Source organism: Larus michahellis, chromosome 3, assembly GCF_964199755.1.
Source record: "Larus michahellis chromosome 3, bLarMic1.1, whole genome shotgun sequence".
Lineage (NCBI taxonomy): Eukaryota > Metazoa > Chordata > Aves > Charadriiformes > Laridae > Larus > Larus michahellis.
The window spans coordinates 30,939,767-30,966,994 of NC_133898.1; the positions used below are offsets into that span (position 1 = coordinate 30,939,767).

General features: G+C 38.1%; 1 protein-coding gene across 7 annotated transcripts in view; it reads right to left on the bottom strand.

Moving 5' to 3' along the window:
- SYT14 (synaptotagmin 14) overlaps positions 1-27,228 on the bottom strand; it is a 104,799-nt gene that overhangs the window by 61,253 nt on the left and 16,318 nt on the right. For 4 of the 7 annotated variants that reach the window (XR_012586088.1, XR_012586087.1, XM_074579521.1 and 1 more), the window contains exons 3-4: positions 12,383-12,547; positions 5,815-6,033 (exon numbers count right to left, since the gene is read on the bottom strand). Coding sequence is in view for 5 of the 7 variants with exons in the window: in XM_074579521.1 (XP_074435622.1) it covers positions 5,815-6,033; positions 12,383-12,547 (384 nt within the window). In the remaining 2 variants the exon portion in view is untranslated. Of the gene's footprint in view, positions 1-5,814; positions 6,034-10,297; positions 11,342-12,382; positions 12,548-16,888; positions 17,013-27,228 lie in introns of those variants that run through there. The other 3 variants (XM_074579520.1, XM_074579523.1, XM_074579522.1) reach the window with 3 other exon arrangements.

The following is a 27,228-nucleotide window of genomic DNA, read 5'->3' on the forward strand; positions in this document are numbered from 1 at the left end:
AGCCCATGGTGACTGGAAAAAGGGGAACACTGCACCCATTTTTAAAGGGTAGAAAAGAGGACCCTGGGAACTACTGACCTGTCAGCCTCACCTCTGTGCCTAGGAAGATCACGGAACAGATCTTCCCAGAAGCTATGCTAAGGCACATGGAGCATACGGAGGAGATTTGAGACGGCCAGCATGGCTTCACCAAGGGCAAGTCCTGCCTGACCAACCTAGTGGCCTTCTGTGATGGAGTGACTACATTAGTGGACAAGGGAAGAGCTACAGATGTTGTCTATCTGGATTCTGTAAGGCCTTTGACACAGTCCCCGCCCCAGCATCCTTCTCTCTAAATTGGAGAGAAATGGATTTGATGGGTGGACCATTTGGTGGATGAGGATGAGGAACTGGTTGGATGGTTGAATCCAGAAGGTAGTGGTCAACAGCTCAATGTCCAGATGGAGATTGTTGATAAGTGGTGTCCCTATTTGGACCACCAGTACTGTTTAATACCTCAATACATCAATGACACAGACAGTCGGATTGAGCGCACCCTCAGCAAGTTTGTTGATAACACCAAGCTGAGTGGTGCGGTCAACACACTTGAGGGACAGGATGCCATGCAGAGGGACCTGGACAAGGTTAAGAATTGGGCCCGTGTGAACCTCATGAAGTTCAACATGGCCAAGTGCAAGGTCCTGCACCTGGGTCGGGGCAATCCCCGGTATCAATACAGGCTGGGGGATGAAGGGATTGAGAACAGCCCTGAGAAAAAAGGACTTGTGGGTACTGGTGGATGAAAAGCTGGACATGAGCCGACAGTGTGCGCTCAGAGGCCAGAAGGCAAACCGTATCCTGGGCTGCATCAAAAGAAGCATGGCCAGCAGGTCGAGAGAGGTGATTCTCTCCCTCTACGCTGCTCTGGTGAGACCCTACCTGGAGTACTGCGCTGGAGTCCTCAGCACAAGAAAGACATGGACCTGTCGGAGAGGGTTTGGAGGAAGGCCACAAAAATGATCAGAGGGATGGAACACCTCTCCTATGAGGACAGGCTGAGACTTGGGGAAGCCTGGAAAAGGATCTGGGGAGACCTTATAGCAGCCTTTCGGTACTTAAAGGAGGCTTATAAGAAAGATGGGGACAGACATTTTAGTAGGGCCTGTTGCAACAGGACAAGGGACAATGGTTTTAAACTAAAAGAGGGTAGATATAGGCTAGATAGAAGAAAGAACATTTTTATAATGAGGGTGGTGAAACACAGGTTGCCCAGAGTGGTGGTAGATGCCCCATAGCTGGAGACATTCAAGATCAGGTTGGGACAGGGCTCTCAGCAATCTGATCTAGTTGAAGATGTCCCTGTTCGTTGCAGGGGGTTTGGACTAGATGACCTTTAAAGATCCCTTCCAACCCAAATTATTCTATGTATCAGGGAAAAGGAGAAAAGGTCACTTCAGTAAGTACCCATACTTTATTGGGTAACATGAGGAAGAATACAAAGAATATTATTGGCAAAAATAAGATTTCAAACTTCAAGCCAACCTTAGAACTCTGTGTCTAAGCACAGAGACTGGGTTAAGTCCACACATAGGTATCAACAAATACTGTAGTTACACAGGTTTCTCTCTTTTCTGTGATTAACAGTTTTGAGTCATTTGTGCAAAAGTTGGAAATTTCAGGTGTAAAAGTATATTCTGTACCATTTTACTTTGCCATCTGTACCATTTACTATGCCATTCTGTACCATTTTACTTTTGATGATGACATTTGTCATTATCTTGATTTTCTAATGAACCAGATTTTCCTTTAGAGACACTCCAGAATTAAGCCGGTCCATGAGGAACTTACTGCAAAAGTTATATCTTTACAATAGCTTGGAGTCTGTAGAAAATACTTGCATCTAAGCACTACGTTAATTTATTTTTCATTTAAAAAAATATATTAAAACTCATCAAAATCTAAGTGCGTCAGATGTGCTATACAAATACATAAAGTGGATCAGACACTGGTCATAAGCAGGTATTTGTGAATCAAAATTTAAAAACCTTAATTTCATAGAATGAATTCAATTGCTACTAGAACATTCCATCATCAAAGCACACCAACAAAACCCACAAAATATCTTGCTTTCTTAATTTAACTATTAAAAACCATTATACAAACTGCCTTGTCAGTTCTATATATATACTGAAAAGAAAGATTAATATGGCCATCTAGAGGAGAAAAGAATGATGTGAACACACACCACACACATTTTCAGGCTCCAGAATAAAACATTTTCAGAGGCATGCAGCCAGAAAATAGATGTAATAAACTAATTATGTAATTGATAATAAGTGAATAAAAGATAATAAGTGAACCTCAAAATAATACGAGTAGACATTTTGATGGTCTTAGTAATGCAAACATATAATATACATGTTTTTAGCAATGCAAGCAAAACTTACAGGGTGTATTAATAAAGACAAGATTATATTTTTGTCTCATTGTAAAATTTTGTGTCTGCACTGTTAAGGGCAGATTTTAAAACTTAAGATTAAAGTGCATGGTAAAGAGTTATTAGTAAAACTGTTTATTGACTCCTTTCAAAACACACAGCACCCTGTTGCAAGATACAACATGCAATAGAGATTAACTGCTGAAGAGAAAATAACACAGAATTTTCCCCAAATGAAATACCATTTTCATTGCTCATATTACTTTACCTCTAATGGAATTTTTAATTATATCATCAGAGGCTGGTTTATTAGCAATAAGCAAGGGGGAAACAGAGATGAGACAAAAATGAATTATCTCCTCTCATCACTTCACTGTAACATTGTCAAGCCCTGCCCAATGTATGGGCTGATTGGTGCCTTAAGCTGGAAGTACAGCTGAAATGTTTAAGTCTTATAAGTCAGACATATTGACAATTGTTTCTCATAGTAAATAAAGTACATAGGAACACATTGCTTGTTCCCCCTCACTTATCTCTACACTTCTTATAAAAATAATTTGAAAGTCATAAAAACCAACTATTTAATTAAAAATGTCAGAATTCCTACAGCATCAAGTCCTCTATAGATTTATTTTGCAAGTTTAAGGAACAGTAAAGCTTTGAATTTTTAAAAGTTGCACTGAAAGATCTAGAACGTTGATGCTGTCCACTTGGAATCTGAGATTTTTAACCTCATTTGCTCAGTGAACTGTTTCTCTGAAGGCATATGAACTGTTTGTTAGTGATAGCCATTTATTTTTGACTGCAGGCTTTCTTCATAAGGTTTCCACCTTCTCCTTTCATCAAAATTCGAGGTTGGGCAGCTCTCCCTCATAAGATAATGATGTCTGTTCCTCTATTCAAACACGGTTTTATCATTGTGCAAAAGATTCTTTCTTTTATGTTTGAAATAATTTAGGAAGAAGATAAAAAGTACTAACACTAATTATTCTAGTGTGCCACCTTCAGGTCACTGAAAAGTGAAAAATACCGCGTTGTTAATCTGTTGCCATGTCTAATACCACAAAACTCTTTTTAATACTATTGAACACAGTTTTGCTGAGATTAATGAATTACAAAAATGAGACAAAATCATCACTCTAATATGCAAGCATTTTGCAGAAAACTGTAGAATGATTGCAGGCTATCAAATAAATAACGCTGCTGATTCTCCACTCCTTGTAAAATACGGGAAGAGAATGCTCTCACAAGCAGCAGCAAAAGCCAAATATTGACAGTATTAAAGCTTTTTTGCAAGTAGAAGTATGTAGTTAAAAATTTTCGATTTTCTAAGTTAGGAAGTTTTGATAGTTTTGCTTTCAAAATTTTTTCCAAACCGTGATTGTTCTTTCACGATAATAAATCCAATTTGCATACTAATTTTAGATTGAATACGTGTGTGCATATATATAAATGGGTTTTACATCCAGCCAGCTTCCTGAATGGAAAGAGCGTTGGGAAGGGATAGCAGCTGGTGACAGATATCTTTAGCAATAGAAGAAAAAATGAAAAAGGAGGTAGGAGAAAGAATTATAACTTTCCTGATGCAACACCTGGACTTGCCAACAGGGTTCTTTTGTCTCAGATTCTAACCATGATATAGATTTCCAGACTGGAGTTCTCACTCCCCAGAAAAGAATAAAAGTCAGTGACTATGACTTTTTATGATCTGAGAGGATGGTAAAAAAGCCAATTATTTAAAAGAACCCACCAAACCCCCCCGGATACTGGCTAGTACAAAGCCGTTGGAGCTTGAGTCTTATAGATCTAAAGTAAAAAGCTCAGATGCACTGAGAACTTTTCACTGAGAAAATAACTAGGTAGGATAAAAAAAAAAAAAAATCTCAACTACTGTGAAATAGAAAAAGGAATGTCACATGTTCCTTCCAACATGAATTATTCTATGATTATTTCAACAAGTGGCCTCAGTTTGAAAAGAGACAAATACATCATTCTCAGTATCTGAAAGTATTTTTCTTGTATAATATGTATCTGGTATTATTTACTAATAAATACAATTGAGTTTTCCGACTCCCGTTAATACACATCACCATTCTTTCCCAACAGTGACATGAGCCATACAAAAAATCAGCATCTTATCTCTCATATTCACCCCACCAACGCTGTTGATAGATCTCAGTAGATACAAAAAAACCAAACACGAATCTTTCACTACCCCTCCTCCTTGTTGTTGTTCTCGTCACAGTGTCCAAGCATCGGTTCTTACTGCCTGACCTCACATCTGCATCTCCTTCCCTATTTGCTGGAGCTCAGACTCCCAGCCTTCCTACAGTTTAACAGCAAAAGAACCAAAAATTCTGATGATCAGAGAACACTGGTTTTAGTCTGCAACTTGCTTCAATTATGGTTTTCATGTCCTTTGTGTCTTAACTTGAAATCATGAATGAGCATGCACTACTTCCAAATTTCAGTGGCAAACAGACTTCCATATCGCATAGTAGAAAATTTAACTTTTTACAAAAAAATTAACTTTTTTCAAGCACTTTTGGACTCTATAGAACATGTAAACACAGATTTTAATTACATGTATCCAGTTTTTATTAGAAAATAACGATTCTCTAAAGAGTCCTTGCATTTTAACATATTAAAGTGAGACGAACAAACATCTTACTATAGTACAGTGTTTTAGTCTGACTTTGAAGTAACTTCAATCAAAGCTTACTTTTTGTGCTAGAAAACCGCTATAGATATGTTTCTGACATGCAGCTATTTTTAAGCACAAAAAGCATATTGACAAAACATTGACAGCTGAATTCTCAGCCTTAGGCTGTGACCCTTACTTAAAATCAAGAAATATATACTACAAAAGAAAACATCCATTGCTAACATCCAACTTTTAACTCCATGGAAAAGTTATATTAATCTGATCTTTCTAATAATTGCTTTCTGTGATTTCAAGAGAAGAAAAGACCCAGAACATTCCAGTAATGCACACTGCAATGCACCATAACCAATAACCAATTCTGTTTACTGTGCTGTTAGGACAGCTTATCAATAGAGGAATGATATGTCTTCTTTGTATTTATAATACCACAGAATTCATCAAGAGCTGCCATGTTTCCTTCCTAAATCAAAACAGTTTAAATTCCCTCCAAAATAAAATTACTAATGATGAAATTGTATTAAACTTAATATAACAAGATATTATATCATTTGCAGTCTTTCTGGAATAATGAACACAAGTCCGTGACATTTTTTTTGGAGCATGCACAAATATAACAGGTACTTCTTGCAGACACTGACTATTTGCAAGTCAAGCTGTCCTCATCTAGGACTTACTTATCCAGAACATAATTCTGAAATTTGGAATAAAAGGAATGCTTTTAAATCACTCTTACCTTCATCTATTGAGGCTTCACTACTGTATCCATCATATTCTGCAGACAGGGGACTATATTTTTGTCTGGTTTCCCATATATAGTTTTTTTGCTGTCTGCCATCCACCACTGGCAACCTGGAACTCTGGGTTCTAGACAAGGCCTCATGATATTTACCCAGTGCTTCATCTTCACTCTCAGATGATGAACCATGCTGGTCTTTACTCATATAAGAGTTGTCTGTTTGAATAAAATAAAGCAAATCGACTACAGCTCAAAATAGAATACAAGAAAATAACCATAAGAGGTTATTATCGAAGATATTTAAGCTATTTCAATGAAAATTTCTGTAATATTTTCAAAATATCACCTGCTGTAATTAAAAGTATTATGTGATTTTTTGAATTGGTGAGAGCTATTTCTATTTTCTAGGAAAACTGAAAGATCATTAAGCACCAAAAAAACATTCTAAAACTTATTCAGAAAATGGATCCATTTATATAAGGCAGCACACACTGAAGTTCTTGAAACCCTTCATTAATTAAGAAAATGCCCACAATAATTTATGTAAAGTAAATCTAACACTGCTGCAATATTACATTTGGATACCTAACATATCAAAAAGGCAGCTCCTGTTCCTCTATTCCCAGCTGATTTTTGCTGTGAGCATGCAGTATAGCATAGAAATGAAACTGATTTACAAAGAGAAGCCTGCAACAAAATCATCTTAGGGTATTTATGTCAGAAGTGCTTAAACTCACAATAACAAATGGAAAATGCTAGTGAAGGATATTTGCATGCACGATTTTATGCAACTTAAAATAAACAGTCCCTTGTTCGACAACTGAAATTAACGCAGATGCCCACTGCAGACATCTGGCAATGGCAAAAATTGCACATAAGAAACTATCTAGTTAATTCTTTCATAGCAGTTCCTCTATAATGCCCACTCCTGTGGCCAACTTTTTCCAACTACATCTCAAGTATAACTTCCTCCCTCAAGTCAAAGATTTAGCTGCATTTTTACTTCTGTAAAAGGAAAGCTTCCCCGTCTCTTTTTCAAACTTCAAACGGATTCTGTGCAAATTTAACATGCCACGCAGAGATTCTGTAGCTCTCGAACTGTAATAGGCATTAAAAGAGTTCATGTAAACTCAATAAAGTCAGCACTACCACTACTCTGTGAGCAAGCCTATGGTATATGATCTGCCAATGGATTTCCATTACTGGCAGAGCTCTGAGACACTCATAGCATTGTTTTTCAGCTTGTGATTCTGCAAGGGAATACTGTCTAATGTGCTACACAGTCACTCTCAACTGCTCCTCCCCTTCCTGCTTTTATGCCCTCCTCCCAGTCCCTGTCCTAGCTCTAGTTCTGCATTTCCGCTCCCATTCGTCTCTGTCTTCATGCCCAGACAGTCTCATTCCTCTGCCTGGATATTCTGACTAAAGGAGGGATTCAGCTCACCCAAAATTCAGCCATTTAAAATTTCAGGAACTCAACCTATGCCAGCCATTTAGGCCTCTTTTACAGTCAAGTGTTTGCCTCTTCCTACTACAGAGGTCCTTCCTTGCCACTTTTAGGTAAGCCTCTGGAGCAGATAAGTAAATCCCTTCCCAGAGGTCTGTTGCTTGCTGGTACTCATACAGAAAAACCTGTGCTGCAAGTTTAGGTAAGTCATCTTTTGCAAAGTTACATTTATATGAATAGAATCTTATCATAAGTTCCTGTCACCTGGACCCATACTCCAGGTTCCTGCTCCAAGCACACAGTTTTGGGCTCTCATGGGGATTTCCTCTTTATTCTCTTTGTCTATTTGGTCCCAAATTCTCTTTACTTGCACGTAACCAACTAGTCATGTAACTTTAGTCTTTCACCCTTAGTCTCTCCACTTTCATATAATGTTATCAGTTCACTCCATAGCTGTCAATCATCCTACTTCAAATCCCAGCCTACCACTTGCATCATGTCACATTTGTTCAGGAAGTTTCTGTCCTCACGTAAGTGATGTTTATTCTCAATTCTTCTGTTCAAACTTTCAGTGTCCTTCAGTAACTCTAAGTACCAAAAGTAGGATAAGACCTCCTCTGTTCTTCAACCCCTACAATGAAGCATATGAGTGCAAATGGGATGGTCAGTGAATTTAACAAGCAAAGTATAATGAGTGTTTATTATGCCTTTCCCAAAAGCAAGGTTTCCAAAGACTTACAATTTCATCAAACTTAGGGTTTTTTTCATAGAAGAACACGGCATCTCTAACATGGGAAAAGTGCTCTCCCACTTTTCAAGTACATAGTCCAACATACAAAGATGATAAAGCATCTTAGTGAAGCTGATGCGAAATGTATTTTTTTTTTTTTTGCACAGATAACCAGCATGTTTTTCCCATACTCTATTCCTGGAAACAGCTAAACATTTTAAACTATAGCTTAACAAAAAAGAAAAAAGAGTCTTAGACAGAAAGCACGCAAAATTTCATCCCAAATATTTCAAATTTGGCACACAGTTATAAGCAACTGAAAATAAGGTCTTGAAATGGAAAATCTCAGGAAACCTTAACTGCAGATGGTGCTACCAGCTCTACATGCAATGTGTATGTAATCTTAATTTAGTATTTATAGGAAAACTGGTGGCTTAAAAGACTGCTAATGAGCAACTAGATCTTTCAACTCTAGGCTTGCAATTTTAATTCAAGTCTGACAGATACGGTTCTTCCCATTGTACGGACGGCTATAAAGCAAGTTCAATTTCAGTGATCACTTATTGAAAATATCACTCCAAGTAGGATATGTTCTGGCTAGCAGATTCACTGCCCAGAAGCTGCCCAGTTTGCTGGTACACAGAGTAAAATTTTGTATATCATATAGCCCTCAACAGGTTGAAACCTGCCACCTAGGAATCTTCTACAGATTTCCACAACTATGATTAAAAACAGGGCATACCAGGACTAAAATATAGTGCGTGCCAGACATCAGTATTAGATGCATCATTTATCATTACGAGAAACATATTCACAAGTGTGAAATAAGGTTCATTAAACAGTCTGCATAAAGTTTAAAGAATGGAATAGTATAAAACACTGTAGCAACACGTTTGAAAGAAGTGCTGAAAGTTATGCCTCTAATAATACACTGATGTTTGTAAGCATCCAGAAGTTTTCAGTGGTACCAGGTATTTTTTCTCCAGGTCCTAGCATAAAAGAAAAGAATGAGGATGTATACTACTATTACAAGTCATGAAACAAGACTTCTTCAGAGGACTTTAAAAGCTCGTTAAAGTTAAAACACAAGCTTTCCATGCAAACATTTTTTAAATGAACAATACAAATCTGTTTCAGTTTCCTGAGAAAAAATAGTTTCCTGCACATTAAAAAAAATCCTCAGGGTTTTATGCCTCTCCTTGCCACTTCTCTTTTGATTTTCATATCTTAGTTGGAAACTTACCTAAGAGAATTCATGTTCTTACTAAAAGCTTCCCTTTATTTGGCTAACATGGGTCATATGTCATTATTAACCTATTAAAAGCTATTCATTTGCTTACTATAGCACCTAAAATGCTATTTTTGATACAGAATATACTTTATAAATATTATAGTATATGAAGAAATAACAGATATTATGATAGTTTATCATACAAACATGGAAACTACCTCCTAAATCAAATAAAAACAAAAAACAAAAGCCAACAAAACAAATAACTGAAGTTTTCAGATAACGGAAAACACACACACTGAAAAAATAATTCATTTCTTTACAGGAAAATTCCAGAAAAGCCTGTGTTGCTTTCTAAAAATTCACTACACAGCCTGCAAAACAATTGTGTAAAAATGCAAGGTTTTACTCCTTACTCACAAACTGCTATTGCAGTCCCATTGTCCTATTGCGTAAGACTGTATGTTGAAGATGGCACACACAGCATCCATATTATCAATGCATAGGTTTTCTTTGTAAGACTACAACTTTCTTTAAGATAAGTCTCATTCTGTTCTTTCTATACTTAAAATCACTTAATTGCCACTTGTCATTGAGTTTTATGTCTTGAAATTATTATCTTACATATCCCAGAAATACATTCTGAAGACCTACTATAATGTAAATATAACAGAAGGGTTTTTTTCTTTATCATCTTATCATATTTTATGCAATGCTTTTAAAATACACAAAATAAAAACCACTTTCACAGAACAAGTGTTATTTTCCAGTATTAAATAATTCATAGTTTTCAACAGAAACCACACAAGGCACTGCAGAGAAGGTAAGAAAAACTGTATATAGAAAAAGAAAAGTTAGAACACAGGAAAGCCAATTTCTTTAAGTAAAACTTTAAAAAGTAATTAACTTCCAAGAAATATCAATGTAATTAGAGAATGAAGCACTGACAACACAGACCTACTTTCATCCATAGAAAACACATTATTAAATGTGTAAATTAGGTGAAAAAAGCAGGAAGTATCACAAGTTTCAGGAAAAGCCGAAGAATGCAGTTTGCTGATGGACTCCTCACCTTTTCCTGCTGTCTTCTTATTACATAGCTCTCTTGAATTCTTTTCTGATTTCTTTGAGTTTTTCTTTTTACCCGCTTTTGCAATTGTAGTTGACACATCGTCTTCGTCCTTTGATACAGATTTTCCTTTTCTGTCAAAAAAGGCTTCAGATTTCTTTTCTCTGACTTCATTAATGCAATTGGGATGGTCATTGTGTGTCTTCTTCAAGCTGGAGTCTGATAATTTTTGCTTCTGTATTTCGACAAGTTTTGTTTCTAAATCTTGGGGAACCAGGTTACTATCCTTCAAGAACTTATCATTTACAAAACACTCATTTCCTCCTACTGCTTCCCTTTTTAAAGGTCCTCCTACATTCTTCAAATTCTGAGGTACTTCTATATCACTTAATTGATTATCACTATCTCTGCCTTTTAACTGGCACTGTTTTCTGTCCACAACATGGCCAGATGCTCCATCTTGACTTGTATCTTTTTTTACAAAACCTACCGAATTAGAATAATGAGTCTCTTTATGTTCTGCAGTACCTCTCTTTATTTTCATATTAGTATCCTGAGAATGAGATAATGATGGTGTATGTTCCTCTCTCCCTTGCACAGGTTTATCATTCTGTATTTTGGAGCTTTCATCTTCTGCACGAAGGCCATTTATCATGCTTGTTACTTGTTCTGTTACTGAATCAGCTACGCTGTAGCCAACTTCTTCAACAACACTGGTCAGATCATCCACAGCACTGCTAAGCGTGTCCACCAGAGAAGACACAGAGGGAAGGCTTAAATTTTGGTGGAAGTTTCTGAAAAAAGCCATTTCTCCAATCTATTCAGCAACAGCTTGTAACACAGAAAGGTCCTCTGCTTCACAAACCGATCAACTCCATTTCTTCAAGTTCAATGTCAGAGCTATTTGCTTTTGCTATCTCAAACTCAACACATTTACCAGGGGAAGTTGCAACTTTGCTCTTTCCGTTCAATATGCATTGAAAATACTAAGAAAGCAGCTAAGTAAAGATCTTGAAGTGAAGCCACCATCAACCAGCAAAACCATAGTCTTTCATCAACTGCAGCATCAACTAGCCATAATAAAACTAATTACTTTCAAAACTAAGACAACTGTGTGAGGTGGAAACATTTTTTTTATTCTAACCTGCAAAGAAGAAGTTGTGAGACATTTAAATTACGTCCTTTCACCAATGTCACACTAAAACAAGCTTTTAACATAATAGCGGAACAAAAACATGCATCATGGAGACTTCTTCACCTCAAAATATTTGTTGTCTTTTACATAAGGTAAGATATTTCAGAACATGAAGACTCGTTTTGTAGCAAAAATAAAGTTAAGATGCAGACTTAATTTCCAGTGGGGAGAACTTTTTCTGTCTCCAAGAAAACTGAAAATAAAAATTTAGATGCACCTTTTTAAGAGGTAGAAGGGAAGAAAACCTCTCAAATTTCCCATTCTGTTCTCTGGTGCCTGTCTCTTCCTCCCAAGTCAGGTAAAAAAAACCCATTTGATTTCCACAGCCCAGAAATAGAAAGAAGTTATTTTATCAAGCCTCTATATCTTTTTCAAGGTCTAATTTTTTAAATTTCACATTATCCTAAAAGACTTTGTTCTATTAAAAAAGTATAGAAATAATTTGTTAGCCAGAAATCAGATGTCTTTAGTTTCTAATGTTTTACTTCGTTAAAATTCTTTTCCAGGTGAGTAAATGCAAGACCTTCTCCAAAAGGTCGGCGAAGGATTCTAATAGGCTGAGTGAAAACTCCATAATCCCATTCACAGATTTACTTGAAAAGATTTAATTATACACAATTATGGAACGTTTAAAATATGTTCAAGAGTATTCTCATAGTGCAAGAGAAATATCTTCCCATAAGTAAATTACAACTCTTTGGTAATATAGCTGTTGAATTTCTGTGGCTTGTAAATACAAAGGTTTTTTCCTTTCCACATACTGCATAGTCATGGGAAATCAACACTGTGTTTTCATCACTCGAGGCAAGTGATTATTTGTGTATTTCTACACATCCTTGTAAAAATGTGCATTCTTATAATTCAGTTTAGTACACTGTATTTCAGATACTTACAAAGTTTATCTTGTGAATTCTTTCTTGTAGTGTATCCTGAATCGAGGTCTGGGAAACCACTAACATTTTCAAAACACATCTTCTTATTAATATATAGGAAAAGTAGCAACATGAGAATAATGAACACCCCAACAGCAGACAGGAATCCAATTGCTTCAGGAGATACTAAAAGAAACAGAAAGAAACACATTTTTAAAAGTCTTGTAAAAGTTGTATTTATCAGAACTGATCATTAATAAATACTACTAAAGTTCAAAATATATAAGCAAGATATAACTGAAAAGCCACCATTTAAATTTGACTTAATGTTTAACGCTCTTACATTTCATCAGTTTCTTCACTTCCAATCATCTTTTCAAAGAAGAGAAAAGTATCTGGTCCTAATCTAAAGGAGCAAGACAATTTTGAGCGAGGAGTTCTGCCAGAGTACTCGACCCCATAACAAGACAGGGTCTCTGCGGAAAATGGGGAGAGTTATGCCAGCAGACGCCAAGGCTAATGATTTTTGATGGAACATCTGAGAGAGAGTACTGGAAAGGAGCTAAGAGCATTCACTCTTCCTGGAGGTTTGGCAACCTGGACTCAGGGTCAACTCCAAGATAGCGCTGCTAGGAAAGGACAGAGCCCTTGCCGCTGAGGACATTGCCTCTGCCAGCCTTTTTATGCTCGGCTCCTGGCTCCTCTTCCCTTGGGGACCAGCTGCCCCTTGCTGCTACCTGACAAGTAGCATACTGTGTGAGCAAAAAACAGAACGAGAAAAAGCTCATAAAGGTAAGTTCCTTGCCCTCGTATCTGTGCCACTTGTGTATAAACCAAGAAAGAGCTAAGTGGAACAGAGATAAAAGCACACAATCAAAACCAGCTAGAGGATAAAAGGCTGAAGCAGACTGACATGTCTTAGAAAGTGTATAAAATAAAGAATATGCAATTGATATTAAGCAGATAACAGAAAGGAAGTCTTGGGCATCTTTTGCAGGGGTTGAATCCTGCAAATCCATCACTCCCTAAGCAACGACATCAATAATACCATTTAGGACCAAGATTACCTAGGAAATGGTTTTAGAAATACGAAATTGGGGAATAGATGTAGCAAATTGGACCAACGGGGAAGAGTAATGAAGGGGCAGCTTGTTTATTTGAAAGGAGACTAGGCAGAGAACAGGATATAGAAGGGTCTAGAAAAGCAAGAAAAGCAAGTTGTAAAAGCAGTTCAAGAACAAGAGAGGGCAAATCTTTTGACAGAAGGAGTAGAGATGCCCACAGACAATAATGAAGCTGACCTGCTTCACTAACCAAGGCTGTCAGAATATCAGAAGAAAGCCCCTTGGGCAATCCACTGGACTCTCCACTGGGTGTGCATCTGAAAGACTTGATGCAAGAAGTTAAGGGTGACAGAATTGCGAATTTGTTACATAAATCCATGGGCCCTGACGGGATGCACCCACGAGTGCTGAGAGAGCTAGACCGCTCTCCATTGTCTTTGCAAGGTCACGGGGAACAGGAGAGGTGCCTGAGGACTGGAGGAAGGCTGACATCACTCCAATCTTCAAAAAAGGCAAGAAGGAGGACCCAGGGAACTACAGACCGGTTAGTCTCACCTCTGTCCCTGGGAAGGTAATGGAGCGACTCATTCTGGATGTCGTCTCCAAACACGTGGAGGAACAGAAAGTTATTGGAAGTGGTCAGCATGGATTTACCAAGGGCAAATCATGCCTGACCAATCTGATAGCTTTCTATGATGTTATAACGGGTTGGCTGGATAAGGGGAGAGCCGTAGATGTCATCTACCTTGACCTTAGCAAGGCTTTTGACACTGTCTCCCATAACATCCTCATTAGGAAGCTGAGGAAGTATGGGCTAGATGAGGTGACAGTGAGGTGGATCGAGAGCTGGCTGAGTGACAGAACTCAGAGGGTTGTGATCAGCGGCACAGAGTCCAGTTGGAGGCCTGTAACCAACCAACTGAACCAATTTTGTTCAATATATTCATTAATGACCTAGATGAGGGGACAGAGTGCATCCTCAGCAAGTTTGCTGATGATACCAAGCTGGGAGGGGTGGCCGACACTCCAGAGGGCCGTGCTGCCATCCAGCGTGACCTGGACAGGCTGGAGAGCTGGGCAGAGAAGAACCTAATGAGGTTTCAACAAAAGCAAGTGTAGGGTCCTGCACCTGGGAAGGAAGAATGCCAAGCACCAGTATAGGTTAGGGGCGGACATGCTGGGAAGCAGCTCTGAGGAGAAGGACCTGGGGGTCCTAGTAGACAGCAAATTATCCATGAGCCAGCAGTGTGCCCTTGTCGCCAAGAAGGCCAATGGCATCCTGGGCTGCATAGGAAAGACTGTGGCCAGTAGGTCGAGGGAGGTCATTCTCCCCCTCTACTCTGCACTGGTGAGGCCACAACTGGAGTACTGTGTCCAGTTTTGGGCTCCCCAGTTCAAGAGGGACAGGGAACTACTGGAGCGAGTCCAGCGAAGGGCAACCGAGATGATTATGGGACTGGAGCATCTCCCTTATGAGGAAAGGCTGAAAGAGCTGTGACTCTTTAGCCTGGAGAAGAGAAGGTTGAGGGGGGACCTGATTAATGTTTACAAGTATCTAAAGGGTGGGTTTAAGGAGGATGGAGCCAGGCTCTTTTCAATGGTTCCCAGTGACAGGACAAGGGGCAATGGGCACAAGCTAGAACATAGGAAGTTCCGTTCAAATACACGGAAAAACTTCTTTACGGTGAGGGTGACAGAGCATTGGAACAGGCTGCCCAGGGAGGTTGTGGAGTCCCCTTCTCTGGAGATCTTCAAGACCCGCCTGGATGCAGCCCTGAGGGATGTGCTTTAGGCAATCCTGCTCTAGCAGGGGAGTTGGACTAGATGATCTCTAGAGGTCCCTTCCAACTCTGAAGATTCCGTGATTCCGTGATAAGTGATGTGGGAGGTTAAAGTGAAGGGTTACTGAATTATAGTTCAATAATATTCAGATGCAATTTATAAGAACAAAGTGATAGAACAGTAACTCAATAATTGTGTGCAATTAGCAATAGTGTAAAGAGTTATAAAACTGATAGTGATTCATAGCTGTATGTTCATTAGTTAATTAATCTGTTAATTGGTTTACCAGTCATGTGTTGACCAATTAATAAACATTATAGCCTCTCATGAGTTATGTCTCAAACCTGCATTCTTAAGAGGGAGAGTAAGAGAGCAACACCTTGAGGTAAGAGACACCTTAAGACTCAGAGTGTTTTCTGTGGCCTTAACACACAGAGGTGCATCTTTCAGGACTGAATATAGCTGCCTTCATCTGCACGAAAGCTAGTATTTCACATCTCCCTTTCTTCCTACTGTTTTCTCTAGACTCTTAAGTGTCCCTCTACTTGGTACCATAAATCCCATTCTTGGGGGTTGAATTTTTTCTATTTGTAGAAGATTTATCAGACTTATGCATTCCCTTTGCCAAAATCTTGGTACTTCACTTTAGGAGCATAATGCTGTGCTGCAACATCTTTCACTATGCAAAAAGGAGTGGGATTGAAGAAAACTTGGCAACAGACTCTGCATTCTCAGAGATGCAATACTTAAGAAAAAGAGGCAACAGTCAGAAGCAGGGACAAGGAAAATTCCAGTTAGAGATGAGGGGGAAAAAAAAACAGAATAAGAGGGGTTAAGCACTGGAACAGATTGCCTAGAACAGCTGTAGCATCCAACTTCAATGTTAGCCCTGCTGTGAGCAGGGGGCTGAACTGAAAATTACTTCATAGAATCACAGAATGGTTTGGGTTGGAAGCAACCTTAAAGATCACCTCGTTCCAACCCCCCTGCAGGGCAGGGACACCTCCCACTAGACCAGGCTGCTCAAAGCCCCATCCAGCCTGGCCTTGAACACTTCCAGGGATGGGGCATCCACAGCTTCTCTGCGCAACCCGTTCCAGTGCCTCACCACCCTCATTGTAAAGAATTTCTTCCCAATTTCTCATCTGAATTTCCCCTCTTTCAGTTTGAAGCCGTTACCCCTTGACCTATCGCTCCACTTCCTGATAACGTGTCCCTCCCCGTCTCCCCTGTAGGCCCCCTTTAGGTACTGGAAGGCTGCTGTAAGGTCTCCCTGGAGCCTTCTCTTCTCCAGGCTGAACAACCCCAACTCTCTCAGCCTGTCCTCATAGCATAGGTGCTCCAGCCCTCTGATCATCTTCATGGCCCTCCTCTGGACCCGTTCCAACAGGTCCATGTCCTCCTTATGTTGGGGGCCCCAGAGCTGGATGCAGTACTCCAGATGGGGTCTCACCAGGGCAGAGCACAGGGGTAGAGTCACCTCCCTCACCCTGCTGGCCATGCTTCTTTTGGTGCAGCCCAGGATGCGGTTGGCTTTTCAGGCTATGAGCACACATTACTGGCTCATGTCCAGCTTTTCACCAACTAACACCCCCAAATCCTTTTCCTCAGGGCTGCCCTCAAGTCATTCTCCGTCCAGCCCGTATTGATACTAGGGGTTGCCCCGACCCAAATGCAGGACCTTGCACTTGGCCTTGTTGAACTTCATGAGGTTTGCAGAGGCCCATCTCTCAAGCCTGTCCAGGTCCCTCCGGATGGCATCCCTTCACTCCAGCGTGTCGACCGCACCACACAGCTTGGTGTTGTCAGCAAACTTGCTGAGGGGGCACTCAATCCGACTGTACCCGTCGGCAACAGAGATGTTAAATAGCACCAGTCCCAATACCGACCCCTGAGGAATATCACTCGTCACTGGTCTCCACTTGGACATTGAGCCATTGACCGCAACTCTTTGAGTGAGGCCATTCAGACAATTCCTTATCCACTGAGTTGTCCATCTGTCAAATCCATGTCTCTCCAATTTAGAGGCAAGGATGCCATGCGGGACAGTGTCAAATGCTTTCCAGAAGTCCAGGTAGATGACATCAGTTGCTCTTCCTTTATCCACCAACCCTAAAACACCGTTGCAGAAGGCCACCAAATTTTTCAGGCATGATTTGCCTCTAGTGAAGCCACATTGGCTGTCACTGATCACCTCATTATTTTCCACATGCCTTAGCTGAGTTTCCAGGAGGATTTACTCCATGATCTTGCCAGGCACAGAGGTGAGACTGACTGGGCTATAGGTCCCCAGGTCTTCCTTTCCTTTCTTCTTAAAAATGGGGGTTATGTTTCCCCTTTTCCAGTCAGTAGGAGCTTCACCAAACTGCCATGACTTCTCAAATATGATGGACAGTGGCTTAGCAACCTCATCCACCAGCTCCCTCAGGACCCATGGATGAATCTCATCAGGTCCCACGGACTTGTGCATCTTCAGGTTCCTTAGATGGTCTTCTCCTACAGTGGGTGGTACCTCATTCTCTCCTGCCTTTGCCTTCTGCAACTTGGGCAGTGTGGCTATAGCACTTGGTGGTGAACACTGAGGAAAAAAAGCCATGGAGTACCTCAGCCTTCTCCATAACCCAGGTAAAGGTAACCAGGTCTCCCATTTGCTTATGGAGACGTCCCACATTTTCCCTAGTCTTCCTTTTATCAGTGACGTACCTGTAGAAGCTTTTCTTGTTGCCCTCGATGTCCCTGGCCAGATTTAACTCTATCTGGACTTTAGCTTTCCTAACCTGATCCCCGGCTGCTCGGACACTTTCTCTGTATTCCTCCCAGGCTACCCGCTTCAACCCCCTGTAGGCTTTCTTTTTGTATTTGAGTTTGTACAGGAGCTCCTTGCTCACCCATGCAGGCCATGGGCTGTGGATCCACTGAAGACTGTGCTTGGAACCAGATACCTAACTCCTCCGCAGCCTCCCTGATGCTACGCAGCCTCCTCACCATCTCCTGCAGCTCAGCCACCTGCTGCAGGAGGTCATCCACCTGGGCACACCTTTTGCAGGAAGGTATGCCACCTATCCCTGCCCCAGAAGAAAGGTCAAGGCAACTCCTTCAGTTTGAGGTCTGCCCTGCAGCCTCCCTCTTCAGCACCTCTGTCTGGGTGGAAGCATAAGCCACTGCTGGGGTGGATGGTAAAGACCCCCCCAGCCAGAGCTGTGGCCTTTGCTCTCTGATGAGTGCCAAGGAGCCTTTCAAATTAAATTAGTCTCTGAGACTACATATGCCCCTTGTAAATCTGGGCTCATACATTTCTGTTAAAGTGCTGACTGAGAAACACACACAGTTCCACAACCCCCTCAGTTTGCTTTGGGGGCATTATTTCTGGGATGATAGGGAACATCCGTGATTGTGGTGCTGTTCTCAAATAATTATACAGCTGTGTTTTAAAAATCAAAAAAAAGATCAAAAGAAATGTACCTTCCACAATCCAAAAAGAATTGGTTAGATTTGCACTTCTATTTTGAGCTAGACATCCAGACCTATCTGAAATTGTGAAAATTATTTTTGTTCCACTTTCTACCTGACCAGAACAGATAATGTAACATTGTGCCTAGAACCCTGAAAATTTTCACATGAAAAGGAAGCTGCCAATAGCTTTGAACCACCTATCCTGAGAAAATTACTAAAGAATGACAACAAAAGAATGAAACAGAAACCCAACTAGCCTAGAACCTCTATTTAGTCAATATCAAACCCAAGAATTTTTTTTTCCTTTTTTTATTAAATTATATCAGAAATGTTAGGAAAAACATGAGCAACTCTCAGTTGAGTTAAGCTGGGAACACTGTCTTTTGAAGAGCTGAAGGCAAAACTAGAAATAATTGGCAGCCCTCAAAATCTGACCTTCACCTTCCAACCCACTAAAGTCAAAGACAGAACAAGAAATATAAGAACACAGTATAATTGCTTAATAGAGCTCAAATGAAAAAAAAAAAAAGAAAAAAAAAAACAACAAACCAACAGTGCAACAGGGAGGAGCACACATGTGCTATTTTCAATTTCAGACAGTTCAACAGAAATACAAAGACACATATAGTTACTAAGTTCCTCATCAGTCCTTCAGGATGAGAGGTCCTGCTGCATCAAGCCAAGCAATAGAGTGAGAAAAGTGGAATTCTATTCCAGACCAGAAAGGAAAGGAAGCTAAAACTTTTTTTTTTTTTTTAATATTTTCATTGTCATGATCAAATAGAAAAAGAAATTCCTTTGTTCACAAAAGACCTCTGCTGCACATTGTACTAAGATTACCTGACATTCCCTTCAGAAGTCTGTTTAGAGTTGCTCATAATTTAATAAAAATCATTTGTTATAGCTGAAGTTTATGGCAACTCTGCCCCATACTAAAGGGGTTTTGCATGTTTGTAAGTCAAAAAAAAAAAGTTAAGCCACAAACAAGAATGAGCTGAAGAAAAAAAAAGGCTACTACTGTAGTGGTGACTAATTTTTATTTTTTTAAAGCCCTAGAGTTCCCTGATTTAGAGCAAGGAAAATTTGCCATGTGCCAGATGTCCATTTACCATTTTCATGGAATCTCCCAAAATATGGGAAAGCTCTGAGATTTGACAAAAGCCTCAGTTTGTGTATATCCATTTTTGACCTCGAAGTTTAACAGATGAAAATCTCCTGAGGTTCTGCTGGCAGGAGGCATGCTCCCTCCTCTCCAAGACTGCATATGGATAACTGAGAATATCTTGGGCTATTGGAATAACATCCCGTTTGGTTTTGTTTGTTGTTTTTTTTAAACTACTGATCCTGACCCAAATGAGACTGGAGACTGGGCCAAGAGTCAAAAATCTTTATTCTTCAATAACTTCCAGTTCTAACACCTACCAAACATAGAGGCAGTGGCAGAAAAGGCAGGAAGAAGAAACTGTGATACACCAGGACACAGGGACCAACAGAAGTGGGAGTGAAGATAGCCATTAGGCACATGTTAATAGCATCCAGTGAGGAAATGGGAAGTATGAGTTACGAAGAAGGTGCAGCACAAGGACTGAATACACAGAACAAGTTGGGAAGTGAAGAAAAGGCAGAAAAAGATGACAGATTAGGAAGACTACACAGAAAGAAAACTGAACCACAGAAATTTATCTATGGGGATAACTGATTTATTATTGAAGCAGGCTGTCCTAAGCAGCTTTGCCTGAATTCATTGTCAACACTGCTTTGAGCAGGAGATTAAACTCCAATCATTCTATGATTCACAATACAGGACAGTAAACGTTTCACCTTCAGAGATCATCTAGTCCAACCCCCCTGCCAAAGCGGGTTCACCTAGAGCAGGTTGCACAGGAACGCGTCCAGGCGGGTTTTGAATGTCTCCAGAAAAGGAGACTCCGCAGCTTCTCTGGGCAGCCCGTTCCAGTGCTCTGTCACCCTCAAAGCAAAGAAGTTTCTTCCCCTATATTCAGGTGGAACTTCCTGTGTTCCAGTTTGTGCCCATTGCCTCTTGTCCTGTTGCTGGGTTTCTTTTTAATACGATAGATTAGCTGTACAGCATCTTCAGAGAAAAGTGCAGTTTGAAGTATTTCACATTTAATCTTTTAAAACTATATGTTTAATTTTTTTAATTTTTTTTAACTTATGCTTACATTGTTCAGCAATCAAAGAGGCTTTGAAGTTAATCACACCCTAAAAGTAACTTGAAAACACAATATTTTTTGGTTTTTTTCTCAAGTATTTCCTGGATACTAATTAGTTAAAAAGCCACTGTATGCAAACTGTATAGTTCTCTATGGAAACACAGTATCTGATGACATCTTTCTGGAGTAAAAAAAAACCACTGGCTGATACCTTACAAAAAGAATGAAACTTTAGCTTCAGCAAGACTAATTAATTATTTATGTAATTCAGTGTGAACATAGGACTTGAAAATTTTATTTCCATATCAATTTGCATCCATGTAAAGAACTTTAGAATGCTTGTTCACAGATTAAGTATATTATCAAGTTAAAAACCTTTAATGTATTACCATTACAAAGTCAGAAAAAAAGCCAAATAAAATTGTACTTCAATTTTCCACATATAAATGTGTACAGATTCCTACCTATGAATAAAGGTTTTATACATCATTATGCATAATCTTCGTAGAGAGGAAAAATAAATGCACTTTTTTGCATATAAAATACATCTGTGCCACATTCAGCACTAGAATTATTTTGATTCAAAACACATTGTCGTAAATTCTGATTGATTTGGGTATTAATTGTACCATGAAAAGAATTTTAAAACAACTCCCAGAGGTTCCCAGTGGTTTCTTCTATAATCACAAAGCAGTAGAAAGGCAATACTTTCTCAATAGTCGTATTTCAAATTCAAATATCCTTTTTTTATAAACTTCATAATTATCCTCAGTTCTTAAGAAAAACAACTATGAATGTTTGAAATTCATAATAATATAACACAGTTTCAGAAATACTAAAATAATAAATGTCTTGCTACAAAGTTATTAAGACTAATTGAACTGCTGGCTATGGAAATGGCATAGAAAGCTATACTCATTACAGAAGTATTACATTAACATCACTAATTCACTTTTATTATTATCATCACTAGAATTAGGATTATTAGAATATGGAAACTTACCGTCTCTTCATCTTAAATATCAAATTAGCTTCTCTTTCTCAAATAATAACTTCCCTGTTATTAAATAATTTTTCTTTTCCAAAAGATGTTTCAAACTCTTCAGAAAACAATGACATCTTTAAATAAATATCACCAAAACAACAAAAATCCTCAGACATAATAAAAGCATTTAATGTTTTTAATATTAAATTTAAAAGCAGTTAATTGTTAATATGTACCTATCCCTCCCAATTCTATTTAATATCCAGTCAATTATTTTTGGAGCTCTCACACTCCACATCTTACCGCTCACTTAGCCAGTAATGAACAAAGCCACATAGTTATCTTAGTGATGTTTTAATTATTTATTTACGAATGCAATACTATCTCTTCTGTGCACAAATTAAGTAACTAGAGGTATGACCCAAAGTATCTCAATTAGCTTTAAGATCCTAGCACAAAAACTTTTGAAATGAAAAATGTAAGTTTGATTTTAATTTTTAACTTGTTTTATTTGGGCTTTTTTGTTTGTTTGTTTTTACAACTTGATGTAAGATATTTTAGCCTTTTAATGTCTTTTAAACAAAGAGGACTGTTGTTTTGTATTTAGTACTGAAGAATTATTTATTGTTATTAGTTTTTACATCATTACACAGTGACATTACATGAAAATAACCTGTACTGTCCAGCTCAAAAATATTTTCATTCAAATGCTATTCACTGCACTTATCACCTCATACCAATGTTCCAACTTGCATGAGAAGTTAACATATTTTCAGAAAGCTGAACAGGTTACTGAACCACAACATAAGATTCATGCCTTGATTGCCTTTTCTCCATGCTTGAATTATTTATCTCCAAACAGCATATATTTATTTCTCATACATCTCATTTCTCTCAGACAACTCATGTCATAATGAAAAACAAAACAAAACAAAACTCTCCATACCTCAGAGTCAGCTTGGAAGTAAAATACTTTGGTCTGACTGATCACTCAAAAGGAATTGTCAACTTACGCTTAACTACCTTTTTTTCTTTTATGGCTAATTACATAGGATGGTCTCTTCTCTAAAAGTAAGTAAGTGAACTTAAAGGCTACCTCAGATTTTGTGCTCTTTCTAAACAGCTTTTCTTTGACAAGGTAAACTCAATACACCAAGTTTCACAATAATTTAGCAGAAGAATTATCACAACAGCTACACTGGTCTAACTACAGTGTCACTTTATTCCAGTGGAAAGTTATCAGGAATAATAACTTTTTTCATCATTTGGTTTATGTCACTTCACACTGGCTTAAGGATAATCCGAACTAATACAGAGATAAATCAGGACCCTTTTTCCCCCCTTGTTTTCTTAATATCTAATTACAGGAACTAATAAGAAAAAAATATGTTTTAACGTCTAGGTTCCAGGACTTCCTTCACACAGGAAGAAAGTCCAGAATGTATTTTAATTTTAAAAATCAGTTTATTTAATTTTATTATGACCAATTAAATTACTTGACTAAATATTTACATCAAGTAGAATTCAATATACTTCATAAATTACAGTTTGTATTAAAAAGGTCTTGGTTCAACAAGTTAACTAATCACTTACAAAACTGCACACAAAAAAAATTGTATCAACTCTAGTACTGCCTCTGCAGTTTGTCATTTACAGGATTTCTTTCCCTTTCTTTTAAAATACCACGCAGAAACTGTCTTTTGGAGATAAATTTAATCGTAGGAAAAAGAGGACCCTGGGCTCCAAAACATCACTGATCTAAGAAAGAACGTAGGAATAACAGAAGCCATACTATGAGATGGAGATTCAAACTTTTGACAGAAATCTTTTAATTCCTAAATCCATATGGGCTGAGGAAGTTGTCAGCCTGACACTCCTGCTGATTTACCAGTCCCTCAATGTCTTTTCTCTCTAATATGGAATTCATCTCCTATTAAGTAGTATCTCACAACAGAAATCTCTGAAAAGAAACAGCAAAGGAAACATCGCATTGCTACTTGGAATAGGCATAGATCATGGAATCATCTTGATTACCTCCAAATCCCAATAATCTGTTCCAATTACATAGCATATTACACGACTGTATTCTCCACGCAATGGGTGTGATTATAGACCTTTAACAGCAGTCTCAAATAATACTCCCAGTGCAAAAGTATTAAAGACCTGCAGGGGTCTAGAGGCTTACAGTTTAAAAGTTCATAGCTACTACAAAGTAGTGCTGCACTACTGGGGAACAAGAATCTTTGTAATAAAAATATTTTAAACCCACATTTTTCGTATCAGCCACTACAATTAACAAGAAAGCGAGAGACAATCCAGGATCCAGATTTCTGAACAGCAAACTGATTAACTAGGATACATAACAAAGTACTGTGCAGTCAAAATGATTAAATGAACATTTTAAGTAAAGAAATGCCAGGGTTTAGATATAGCAAAGTTCTTACACACGAAACTTGCTAAGAAAGAAAAGGTAGTGCGATAGTTGGACTTCAGTGATCCCAGTAGATGCTGCTTTCCAGAAGATTACAAACACAGGAGAACACACAGAAACGTAACTTTGTGTCCTGTATGAGCATCAATAACCTCAAAGAAAAGTATTTACTTCACGTTAAATTTTCTCCAGTCCGAAGTGAATAAATACAGATTAGCTTTCCAACAGAGTGCAAAATTTAATATATATTCTGAAGTTGTTAATTCTAACATTATTACTTTCATTTTTTAATATGTAGCCATGCTTTTATAATATCTCACAGATCTATTAAGTTTAGTGTTCATGGGATAAAGGACATAAATTTCTTCCAGCCTGGACAAAAATACTTATTTGTCTATTTTAAATTAACTAGTGCACGATTATGAACAGATTAATTACTATTTTCTGCATATATTATAAAAGTAGCTTTGTGTTTACTTTTTAAGAGGTTTTATTCCTATCTCTGTAAAAAGAGAATATGCATTTTACTTTGTACTGTCCACATCTGAACCCTTAAATGAGTAGAAACAACATATATTTACAATGTTTTACATTAATGTGAGGTTACCTCATTTAAAGACATTTGTTACCATCTGCAGTATCACCTTTCTCGTGATGAAGAACAAGAAGTTCTACGAACAGAATGACGGCAGAGAGAAAGCGGAAAAATTATTTTGCTTCTTTTTCAGAGGCACTTACTTAGTGCAGACTATCACAAAAACTGTAACATAACTCGAATATCAGATGCAGTTAACTTTCAATAAAACAATGTTTCTACTTGTAAAATGAAACTCATGAATATTTTTTTTGTTTGAATTAAATGAAGTTGGCAACTTAACATTCAGATAAGTGCAAATGCATAAGTACAGTTGACCAGAACATTAAAGAGGACATCGTTCTAGTTAAAATATACTTCTGACAAAACAAAAATTCATACCTTCTTATCTTTTCAAAATTATTATTAAAAGTGACATTATTCATTGTCAGCCAAAGACGTTATCTTTTTGCAACTTCTTTCTTTTGCATATTAAAGAGCACTTCTGTTCCATTATTAGTCACAATGGCAGTTTGCTGAATAATTTCCTTTGTTTGCGAGACTGCCGTGACAATAGAAGGGAACATCTTGCAAAAGAAAGAGGGGCTTAAAAATAATTTTTAAAAATCTGTGCAACCCAGACCTTACCCAGATACTCAATCTACATTTCCATGAATTAAATACAAAATACATTGCTGAGTTAGAAGTATCACTTTGCATTACTTCAAAAATATACAAAGGAGCAATGAAAGGTGAAAGAAACCTAAAAATAAGATGGCCATGCATTTTCTGCTTTTATGTCACTTCTATATCACACAGTGAGCATTATACATATCAGAATATATTACACAGGGTTCTTCTTCAGTTACAGCTCAATATTGTAAACACTTAACACAAGTCTGTCTGGTCTGTACAAACAGAACCTGAAAACAGCCTTAATTAAAATATTAGTACATCTAGCAACAGCCAATTCCAAGTTAGACTAGCAGCCTAGCTACAGTGCACTACACAGACAAAAAAGATACATTTTTCTGAAGTCTGATCTTCAGTTCCCTAAGTCCATAGCAAATAACCGAAGGAACAACTTAACGTAACTCTCATGACTCTCTCAAAAACATCTGTATTAGGAAAACAGTCAGCAAATGGCAAATCTTTAACTGAGTAATTTAAGAAAAACCCTGTTACCTTCTTCTGCTGTCAAGAATCCTAAGTGACTGAACGAAACAACACAGTCACTACTAACTAAACTAAGCAGGACTCTCCTTAGCCAAGTCTTCAATTCATATTGTCAGACAAGAAGTAAGCATTTGAATGTGTGTGTCTACATAAAATAAACTCGCATTAAATAATAGAAGAAAACAAGAAGTTCATTTATAATAAAAGCAAAAATATCTTTTTCCTTTCTCCAATTTCCAGTATTCAGCAATGACTAAATACAAAACCACTCAAACAGTTCGACCACTTAGCTATGTTAAACACAGGAGTCACAAATTTCAGTGCTGTACTAACAAACTTCTGTAATAACTTATCACACGTCTTCAATTTTTTTCTATAGCTGGAAAGTGACTTGTTCTGTATTTTGCAGCTATTAGATGTTATATAAACTGCCACAATATATGCACATTCTCAAGACACATGCCCCGCCCCCCCCATATTTATGCATTTAGAAGAAGCCACTATGTAAAAACACATACAAATTAGTTTTTAAGGCTTTCCAGAAAAGCCTGTCAAGTTTTCTTACTCCTACTCCTGATCAGCTCTTTGTAGATTCTTCTCAAAAATACATGAATCTGCTAAGAAGAAACTGAACAAGCAAAACACTATAAAAGTACTGTAAACCTTCCAGTGCAGACTACAAGTTGACCCACCACAGTATGTCTTGGGCCACTGTAAAGTTGTAACAACATTACGTGACATGGGAGCAGGCCCAGTGCTACTCAATTCCTACATCTCTGGTTCGCAAATTTGAGTTCTGTATCGATACTGTATCAGTATCACATTTACACTAGAATACCGATAATCTCAGGTGTTCATTTAGCATTACAACTGGTACTTGCAAATCTTTGAGTCTTAGAAAGCTAAAAATAAATCTACAAACCAAACTCGTTTTATTTATTCCACTGGAAGCATCGTTAACATCAAAGATCCTTAAATGATGCTTTTAAATGAGAATGCAACTGTTTTAAATGAGAACGCAACTGCTGTTGGCAGTCCAAGTACTGCAGCCTGGAGTACCTAGAAAACTGACTATAATGAACTTAAAAAAACCCTCCAGGGTTTTGGCTATTTTGAGAAATGCCGAACTTCAAAAAAATGAAAAGTGAGGTTTCACATTATTTTCATTGTAACAGCTGAGTATTCTTAGAGCAGACATTTCCTTTTTAAGCTTTGGGGCTTGTTTTTA